General features: G+C 41.9%; 1 protein-coding gene across 1 annotated transcript; it reads left to right on the top strand.

Annotated features, from left to right (window-relative positions):
• Positions 1 to 412: 412 nt before the first annotated feature.
• Positions 413 to 10,343, top strand: pttg1 (PTTG1 regulator of sister chromatid separation, securin). Its single transcript, XM_063193930.1, has 6 exons — positions 413 to 536; positions 1,004 to 1,090; positions 4,950 to 5,107; positions 5,755 to 5,836; positions 7,854 to 8,021; positions 10,095 to 10,343. The coding sequence occupies exons 2-6, from the start codon at positions 1,006 to 1,008 to the stop codon at positions 10,193 to 10,195; spliced, it is 594 nt and encodes a 197-aa protein (XP_063050000.1). The 5' UTR covers positions 413 to 536; positions 1,004 to 1,005; the 3' UTR covers positions 10,196 to 10,343.
• The last annotated feature ends 474 nt before the right edge of the window (positions 10,344 to 10,817 follow it).

Genomic DNA, 10,817 nt, shown 5'->3' on the forward strand with positions numbered 1-10,817 from the left:
CGTGCCGTGTGTGGCCCCATGGCATTTTCATCAGACAGTTAGTAGGGTTATGTTTTTATTGTATTGAAGACATTAGAATATGATAATCAAATCTACCTTTCTTGCAATAAAGCAGCGTGTCCTTGTTCAGTTTTAGGGAGAAACACCATACAAAACGATATCAACACATCCCACAAGGTTTTTGTTTATCAGTAAATGCGGAGAGTTAAATAAGGTAGCCTAAACAGGCTCTGGCAAATGCATATATCAGCTAAATGGAGAAACACGTTTGAACAAAACAAAAAAATAGAAATATAACCAGTCTCTCAGCTGTATGTGATTCGCCGTCACCGTCTTGCGCGAATCGCAGCTCATGACGCAGCCTACCACATGACAAGCCCTAGCCAATCAGAGTGTAAGTTGATTTTTAAAGACAAGCCGCGGAACACACCGGCGTTTTATTCCACTTGTTGAAGGCTAGACACTCTAATCTCTCAGCTTTGGCAGCTCCCGATTTTCCTTTGATTCGAACACTACTGTTTCCAAAAAGGGAACAGGTAAGGCAGTTTTAACACCTTGTTTGACGAATAATAAGTTGAGGCTTTCTTTCTCCATACTGCTGTCTGCTATGTCGCGTAGCATGGCAATCAGGAAACGTGATGATGCATCTGTAGGCTAATGTATGAGATGGCGTTTGTTTACAGTTGGTGTGTAGAGTGGGCCAGATGACCTTTACCGTTCTATTATATCGGTTCTTGTTCGACCATGTTGCTTGTTACTTGTATGATTAATGCCTTTCTTTACCCCAGGTGGCGGGGGTGAACTGAATTACGAGTAGTTTGACTAGAAGATGACATCTTTTATGTTTATCACTAGCCATTTTGCTGCATTGGTGCTCTGCGCTACTGGGCGAGTTTCATTAGGCCTACTGCCGCAATCTGTGGTAGTTGGGCTGCTGGTTTGGGTGGTAGTGCGACTTCGTGTCATGTTTATTTTCTTCCTCGTCCCCACACATCTTTTGCAGCCATGAACACGCTGTTCGCCAGCCAGGAGAACGCGGGCCTCAGGCTACCCGCAGGCAAGGACCGCCAGCGACTCAAGTCTGCTCCAGGTAAAACATATAGTTCTAGGGTTTCACTCCCTGTGGACTGGAAGTGACAAGACATCGTCGCGTTAGGATTATAGGGTTCTATCTGACATTTTGGTCGAAATTGAGTTATTGCCATAGTCATATTATAGTAGCACTGCTTTACATCCTAGAATGTGTTTTTTAACGTTTTATGCATTTTTCACCGTTTAATCCTCAGAACCATAAGGTTCTATCTGCAAAACTGCACTTCAACTTAGAATTATAGGGTTCTATCTGACACAATTGAATGTAGCAGCTTTGCAAAGCGGCTAATCAGCTGCTTTTTCATTTGTTATGATACCAACGCATGTCTCCGGTCTCAGTGCTAACATTGCCTCTCAAAATGTTGCAAATATGAGCTTCTGTTTGCCATTCAAAGCAAGGATGGCGACTCCAATGCACCCCCGCTTATTTAATCAGCAAAAGGCGGAGCTATGCACCAAGTTGGACAGATCTTGCAACTTACAGTGACACTGATGTAGCCCACGTTAGAAAGTTGAGGTCAAAACACATTCAAAGAACAAACGTGGCAATTCTTAATCCCATGCTTGCCAATTAGCTGTGCTTACGTGAGGCAACATTAGGTTTTGCGTTGCGTTGGGTCAGAATTGCTCATAAAGTGGCCTATCATGGACATGACCAAACTTAGGCTATCAATATTAAGCCTACCTTATCACATAGCTTTTACGATGAGATGCTATCACAATTGATTTTACCAAGCTAAGCAGTCCCTGTAGGAAGATAGTAATGACAGCAATCTTTACGCACGTGTTCAAGACTATAGACAGCGCTTGTATTTGACCAAAGTGCTCGCTGGTTGCGCATGGTGTAGGCTACCAGCATGGTAATCTGACTAATATACAATGGCTTTGGTTCACTATTATTATTTTTGACACATTTTGGTTCCCACTCCAATAATGGGACAAACGTTACAATAAAATATCGTTAGGCCTATCTATCTAAGTTTGCCATGGCTAACCTTTCCCAGGTGCCACCTGTGGAACAGGTGCTGCATATCCTATTGGGCTTTTTTTGTTAATTTAATCCGATGGCTGTATAGTTCAGATTTTCTGGAGGCTTTTAGCATATTTAAGATTGTGTAGCTTTTATTAGGTCTATTTAAGATAATGTAGTGGTCTCAATGACAGATTACACTGACCCAGGCCAAGTGACCGCAAGAACCAAGGGGGCCTTAAAGCTCATCATCCACGCTACAGTTTCAATATCACTTTTAAAACATTGTGCATATCATTATTCATCCCCGGAAAGTGTAAAACAGGTAGGCTACCTGGTAAAAGTGGGTACTGTATTATATGCAGCCCTGGAAGCAAGCAGCAGTGCTGGCAGCAACAGTGCAGTCTGGCAGCAACAGTGCAGTTTTACTGCAGTATGCAATATTTTAGAAACACAACTCCATACTATACAAAAATATTTCACTTAACTCTAATGCATATTTGAATTGCATTGCAGTGCTAACAGATCTACACCTGGTATTTTACAGTAAATTACATAATATTAGGCCTACACTTACCATATGCTTTTCATCCAAAGGGACTTACAGTACAAGGTATTGGTATAGAGTATTGGCTACAGTCCCTGGAGAAGTAAGAGGTTAGATTCCTTGCACAAGGGCATCTCAGCCAGGGAGTGAGACACTGAGTGGTAGGGTGGGTTTCAAACCTGTAACAATCTGCTTTAAAGTCTCCTTAACCACTTGGCCAGGGGTGGAGAAACTTTTGCATCTGTACTATGAACACAAATCAGGATTTCCCCCTGCACTTTAGGCCTATATTGAAGGCGGCCACCTTCACAACAGACCCCACCTTCACTAGGTCCTCTGAAAATGCAACTTAATTGTATTGCAAATGTAATTCCTAAGAATATTTTACAAAATATGTCATATTTCATGTGAAGCTGCATAACATTAAAAGTATATCGGGCCCGGATAAGATGATTACGGCCCTTGGGACATAGGTTCTCCACCACACTGGGACATGGGCCTTGGCCATGGGCTCCATTCTGGTATTGTCTTAAAATGTGACTTTTTCCCCTCATTTTCTTAGGGAACAAGCCCCTGAACCCCTAATAACCAAGGGTTTAATATCTAGGTTAATCTCTATCTAACTACGGGTATTGTATAAATACATACAATATATACATATATATAGGCCTACAGTGGCCTGAAATCTCCAAATACCAATTAATATTCTTTAAATAGTGTTGTTACATTTGTATTAGTTGTATTGTATTAGTAATCTATGAGTTTTGTTCAGAAATCATTGTTAATTTCTATGTTTTGGTAGATAGAACCCTATAATTCTAAAAACATTTTGCGGCAAGGTTCTATCTACATTCTACCTGTTTAAAAAACACCACTAGCAAATGTTCAATTATTTAAATATTTCAGATTTAGAGTTCATTTAAGGTGTCTTTAAGTCTAGTGTTTCAAATTAACATTTTCCATATGCCAATTATGATCTACAGAGTGCCCCAATTATACAGTGCAAAATCGCATCGTACAGCAATACATACAGTGGCCTGCAATCTCCAAATACCACTTAATTTTCTTTAAACAGTGTTGTTACAACTATTTTATTAGTAATCTATGAGTTTTGTTCAGAAATTATTGTTAATTTTGATGTTTTGGTAGATAGAACCTTATAATCCTAAAAACATTTTGCGATTTCAGTGCAATAAGGTTCTATCTACATTTTACCTGTTTTAAAAAACACCACTTCCAAATGTTCGATGATTTTAATATTTCAGATTTAGAGTTCATTGAAGGTGTCTTTAAGTCTAGTGTATCAAACAAACCTATTCCATATGCCACTTCTGATCTACAGAGTGCAAAATCTTTAAACCTCAATATCTCAGAACTGGTCAAAAGTCAGATAGAACCCTATAATCCTAAGGCGACGACATGTGTTCACCCCTTGTTTATTACGAGAAGACCCGACTGGTCCTCCAAACATTGCCTTAACTCGTTCTCTCTCAAATAATCCCTGAATTAAATTAAATTGCCTAAAATAAGAACAGTTGTGGCCTTGGTTAAGGAGATGGGCTTTAGAGTAGAGGGTTGCAGGTTCGAATCCCACCCGTTCACTAATTTACCTCACTCCATGGCTGAGGTGCCCTTGAGCAAGGCACCTAACCCCACACTGCTCCTAGGATTGTAACCGATACCCTGTACTTAAAATAACTGCTGCTTGGGGTTTTTTTTTTTAAGTGGCAGCTCTGTAATATAATAAGCAGTGAAAGGGGGTACAAAAGCCAACTACCGGTATTCGCGAGGAGTAGAGTAGAGTAACATTATTGATCCCCAGGGGGAAATTCAGGTATCCAGTAGCTTACATAAATACACAAAAGCCCACATGGACATTTCAAGACAAAAATAAACACAGGAATAGTCATCAGGGTGGGGTAAATAAAATAGAGATAATAAATGTAGAAAAGGTAATTGTGCAAAAAGACATTCTGTGAGTTGGGATAGACCAATGCAGAAGAAACATACTCTGTCAGTTAAGGTAGACAACAAATGTTGATGGATACATCTATGATATAGTATAGTATGTAGAAGTAGGCAGTGTACAGAGTATGATAGGGGTTAAAAATTCTTACAATGTCACAGTAAAGTACAGGTAAGTGTATTAGACACACACACACACACACACACACACACACACACACACACACACACACACACACACACACACACACACACACACACACACACAAAGAGGTTCCCCAGTAACTGGGCCAGCTCCGACAGAGGAGAGGAATTGTGCATGTTAGTAGGCTATCTCAACTGCTCTCTAACAAAACTTTTCTTTTGTTGTTGTAGAGTTTGGTGCAGATAAGTCTTTCAAGGCCCCGTTGACGCCCCTGCTTGGCCCCAGTGCCCCCCTCTTCGGTTCCTGCACCCCCCTGCAGCAGCGTCTGGCCCTCAGGAAGGCGGCTCAGACCCCCAACATCAAACCCCAGAGGGAGGAGCCCAAACTGGTGAGCCAACAGAGCCGAGCACTGATAGTGTTGCTTCTTAGTTCATTGTATTTATGAGAGAACATTCTAGAACCGTGGTTCTTAACCTTTTTCCCTTAAAGCACCCCTTACCGGTGCCCAAGACAAGCTGCACACCCCCAATTCAAACTTCTACATGCATACACACTAAAAAAATATTTAAGTGATGAATTACAATGATTGTTGCTTGAGACATTAATCAATACCATAATGAGTTTACATGGGGACCAAAACATGGTTTTGATTTGGTCTAATTATAATGTTCGCAAGCAGAAACAAAATTCTGTGCACCCCCTGAAATCTCTGGCGCACCCCAGGAGGTGCACGCACCTCTGGTTAAGAACCATTGTGACTGAGGACAGGCAAAAGATGGCTTACTTTGTGCATCATGCTGGCATAGAATATTTGCAGACGATGACATTCACCGGCATTAGTAATTGGTTATTAATGTACTGCAATGAATGTGCTTTTTTTTAGGTAGTCCACTAAAAACAAATCATTAAATCCATACAATGGTGGCATCAGCTGTGGTTTAACTGCCCTGAAGTATGCTACTACTAAAACATCAATGACTTAAGTATACATTGCATTGCCTTTCTTCCCCCCCCCCCCCCCCCCGCCCCCCCCAGCGTTGTCAGGAGAAGGAGGTGGTGAAGCCTGTGGAGAATGCAGAGCCGGACATCGAGAAGATGTTCCCCTACAGTCCTGACGGTGCGTCCTGGGTACTTGTAGACTTGGATAAAACGCTCAGTTAAATAATACCTGTCTATGTCCAATGTCCATGTCCATGTCAATTTTTGTCATGTTTTTGGTACAAGGTGTGTCTTAGGGTAAATGTTGAAAGGGGGTTGGGTTGGGGAGGGATCTGTTGTATGTATTGACTGTCCTCATGTCCAATGCACCACCTACTAGAAATTTCCCCCATGGGGGACAATAACGACACTACTACTACTACAGTCACAGAGAAGTGAAGCGTTAAAGACATCCCCAACTGGGTAACTCTAACCCCCATTGTCATTGTGACACAGCTGTACATGGCACACAAGTGCACACTGCACACAACAAAGTTGCATTTATTATGCCTTATTACGCATTTATTATGGCGCCCCAAGGGAGTATTGCAGCGGGACGTGACCATACTCGGGGTACCTCAGTCATGGAGGAGGATGGGTCAGGGCTGTACGTTAAGCTTTTTCACTAGGAGCACAGGTGCTCCTAAATGAAAAAAATTAGGAGCACAGATACAAATTTAGGAGCACTCTAAAAATGTTGCAACACTTTTGTTATGGGGGGGGGGGGGGGGGGGTGTTTATGTAAAATACTGTGCTTATTGTGCTCATTGCTTGTTTCTTCATCTTCATGCACAATGGCCTAGGCTATATGTCAGTGTTTTTTTTTCAACACTGGGGTATGGGGTCACCTGGAATTCCAATGGGCTCCCCTGAAATGTCTAGGTGTGAAATAAAAAATTGTAGTCTTATACTGTCAGAAATATCCACTGTTTTTTTTTTTTTTAATAGCCAGCAAGTTTGCTCAGTCATGGTTTTGGTTGTGAAAAAAATGTGGTCCCCAAAAGTTCAGGATAAAATGGTCCCAGTGCAAAAAGTGTTGGGAACCACTGCTATATGCCATAAATCACAGTTCCCATTACTATTACTATTATTAGGCCTATTATTATTATTATTATTATTATTATTATTATTATTATTATTAGGCTATAACTTCGTGATTAAAAGCATGTAAATCACATGCTTACTGAACTAGATTGACTAAATCTTAAACATAGCCTACAACACGTTAATCCAACGGGCTTTATTATAGCCTAGTTTTTGTTTCCTCAAACGCATGGGTTGGAACGGTGTGAAATGAAACTGGGAGCAGCAAAATTCTCACTGTGTTGGCTACTCTTTTTGATAGCCTACAGCACCGGTAGCTACTGGACCAACTAGACTTTAAATTTGCACGCACTGCACACTACTTGTGAATACTCCTCGAACTATATTTTGACTTGATTACTTTGATTGAGATTGCATTTTTTTTGCGAAGTCATTGCGAAGACAGCGGGTTGGGAAACGCCATAACAGCTCAAACAACGACGTCCTTTAAACCACATGAGCTAGCAAACCGAGTGGCTATTTCACTATCGGATCCAAGAGGTTTCCTGTTAGCAATGCAAACTCCCGCATTTGAACGTTTTAAACAGCAGTCCATTTCGAAAAGCTGTAAGAAGTGTTGGCACAGAACATCCGACTGGGAGATGAGGCATGCGCGCCTTGTAACTGTTGCCACCAGTGATCTGTGCGAAGCGATTCTGTTTTTTTTTCCTGACTCTGAGCTACGGGAGCAGAGATGGCTCAATCTTAGCAAACACGGAATTCAAGCAACATTGACCGTCTTTTTTGAAGTGCGTTCCCAATGGAGTTTGATGCTGTCTATCAGACAGGCTGTGAAAAAAATGAGCAGCTCTCACAATCATGCACTCGAACTCAGAAGCAAAATGCGAATGAAAGGGTTGAATGCATACTCGTACAGGTGCGCCCGTTTTATTTTTCTTTCTCGCACAGTCAAAATTTTAGGCTCAATATGCGACCAATTGGTCTTAATGTACAGCCCTGTGGGGGAGCACTGGTTAATTACTCCCCCACCAATCTGGCAGGTCAGAAGTCGAACCGGCAACCTTTTGGGCTACAAGTCTGACGCCCTAACTGCTTACTGTGTGTGCGCGCAGAGTTCCTGAATAGCGGCGAGGCTGACGGCGTGGTGTACCTGAGTCACCTGCCCCTCTTCGGACTCCCGCGGTTGTCGTGGAAACCCCAGCTGCCAGAGATGGACGATGACCTCATGATGCCGCCGCCCGCGCTCCCGATCTCACCCCTCCCCTCTCTCTCACTTCCTGGTACGACACTGAACCACAAGCAGAGATATTCTAGACAGAGATATGTCATTGCAGTTCTTTCCCGGTATCCACTTTATGTCGGGTGAACGCCCCTTTAAGAGACCTTAGGTTAGGAGACCTTCGCAGTCCTGAGGTTGATAATAAATTAAGTCCCCGCAAGGCAAGGCAAGGCAAGTTTATTTATATAGCGCATTTCATACACAGGTGCAACTCAATGTGCTTCACAAAGTTAACAAATGTAAATGAAAGGAAAACAGGGAAATGAATTAGAGTCAAAAAAACATTTAAAACATTAAGATAAAACATAAGGTAAAAATAATAATAAAATAAAACATAAAAAAAACATAAAACCTTGAAAAACATACGCAGTCTTCAGATTTTAACTGTTCGACGACAGAGGAGTCTGGCCTCCTTTTTTCCGTTTACCTGATAGGGTCTAGAATTGTCAGGGTTTTGTCTTCTCTTATTTTACCGTCTTTTCATTCAATAATTTAAGAAAGCATCTGAGAACAGCTTTGTCTTGAGTCTAGATTTAAAACTATCAATAGTGGGTGCATTTTTTACGTCATCTGGAAGCTGGTTCCAAAGCTTTGAAGCATAGAAGCTAAAGGCTGCCTCTCCACACTTTGTTTTGACTTTTGGAATCACCAGCAAATTCTTCTCCGTTGACCTTAGTGACCTGGTCGGTGCATACAGCTGAAACATATCCAGTAGATATGTGGGTCCCATTCCATTTAATGATTTAAATACAAGTAGCATTGCCTTAAAATCAATTCTGTGGCTTACTGGGAGCCAATGCAGCGATCTTAAAATTGGAGTAATGTGGTCAAACTTCCTTGTCTTTGTAAGAACCCTTGCAGCTGCATTTTGTACCAGTTGAAGCTGTTTAATGGTCTTATTTGGGAGGCCAGTAAACAGACTGTTACAGAAATCGACTTTACTAGAAATGAAGCTTAGCGCCTTAGCGCTTTAGATGGCGGTAGCGCACGTCTTGTGCAAACACCTCAAAAAGAGAAGGGGGATACAATACCCCCTTTGGAGACCCAACTTGAGCATACTCTTTTGCATTGAGTGGGCGTCTTTTGGTCCCTCTGAAGATCGGATCCTCTTTGCCACAAGCCTCATTATACGTCATTATATTCAAGTCTTGGGTTTTTCTTTTGTTTTTTAGCTTTTAGAGTGGAGTACTCTTATTAACTGAACTGAAGGTGTCTGACCACTTGCATAATTGCACAAATACAAAATGTCCACAAAGATCTGATGCACATTATTGCACATTGCAGTAAATATATTGCATGCATTTGAGTACAGACATTATCCTCTCACACACAAACACGCGCACACACACACACGTGCACCCTTAAAATCAGCTGATGTTGTGGAGGTTACCGGAAGTTACACTGTCAAAACGCGTCGGGTAAAGGACAAAACCAGAGCAAAAATGTAGAGCAGTGCATGATGGGTAGGAATCAGAAGGCGGACGGTCCTCCACTTGGGCTTGTGGCCTCACGTTTTGCTGATGCCCCACCTTCGTGTAGAAAACAATTAAGTTTCCCTGCTGTCAGGGGACTATTCATTTACCACAATTGAGTTTTTGCAAGATATTGAAATGAAATGTAATGCTGTTGTCAATGATGTCATCATGACGTATTACTTCCTGGTACGAGGTCACAAGCACAAGTGGAGGATGCAAGGTCGCATATTGGAATGCACAAACTGTTACATGTACTGCAATAGAATTGCCACCGTTTCCTTGTGTGCTAGAACAGGAAGCGGTGGTTGAAGATGCATTGTCCACATGTTGTGCTATTTCAAGTGTTTATTTGTTTTTTTTGTTTTTTTACATATTTCAGTCTTCCAGATCATGAAAAAAGTGTTAAAACGGCACTTTAAAAAGCAGAATGTAGATGTTTTGTTCAGGTCTGATGTGTGTGTGTGTTAAAACGGCATTTTAAAAACCAGTATGTATGTAGATGTTTTGCTCAGGTCTGATGCCCGTGTGTGTGCGTGCGTGCGTGCGTGCGTGCGTGCGTGCGTGCGTGCGTGCGTGTGTGTGTGTGTGTGTGTGTGTAGAAGAGTGCAGTACGGAGCTGGATGATTTCCTGATGACGCTAGATGAGGTGATGTATCCAGCGATGCCCACACCTCAAGAGGAGGAGGAAGACTACGATTAAGATGAGGAAGAGGACCCACCCAGCCCCTGAGGAGGGGGATGGTGTGTGTGTGGGAGATGGTAGATGGCAGGGGACCCATCTAGTGTGTGTATGTGTGTCGTGCGGTGGATACCAGAGGGCCTTGTCCTTGTCCTTCGACTGAGTGTGTGTGTGTGTCTGTTCTTCAGAGGTTCTGTTTTTGTTTCTCTACAAAGCTGCAATTTTAACTTGTTTTAGTCCCTGACTATTTGTACAGCTTGTTTTGTATTTTATTTTAATAAAGTTTTTAATTTGTTAATTGAGTAGTCTTGCGCGTGCTGGTTTAGTAGCTTATTGTGTGAATTTGAGTTAGTGTCTTACCTGACGAAGAGGCCGATTCAGAGAAGAGTTGAAGGAGAGGATTGTGCACATCCCAGGGAAAGGTGCAGGACAAAGGCCAACTGTAGTTTTCAGAGTGAGAAGTCCACACACTTAGAATCCTTTTTGTTGTTTTTTATTATTTCATGGCAGGATAACGTTTCGACCTCAACAGTCTTCAGATTCTAGGTCGAAACGTTATCCTGCCATGAAATAATAAAATGCAACAAAAAGGATTTCAAGTGTACAGACTTCTCACTCTGAAAACTATGGTTCAGAGAAGCGC

This window comes from Engraulis encrasicolus, unplaced genomic scaffold, assembly GCF_034702125.1.
Source record: "Engraulis encrasicolus isolate BLACKSEA-1 unplaced genomic scaffold, IST_EnEncr_1.0 scaffold_67_np1212, whole genome shotgun sequence".
Classification (NCBI taxonomy): Eukaryota; Metazoa; Chordata; class Actinopteri; order Clupeiformes; family Engraulidae; genus Engraulis; species Engraulis encrasicolus.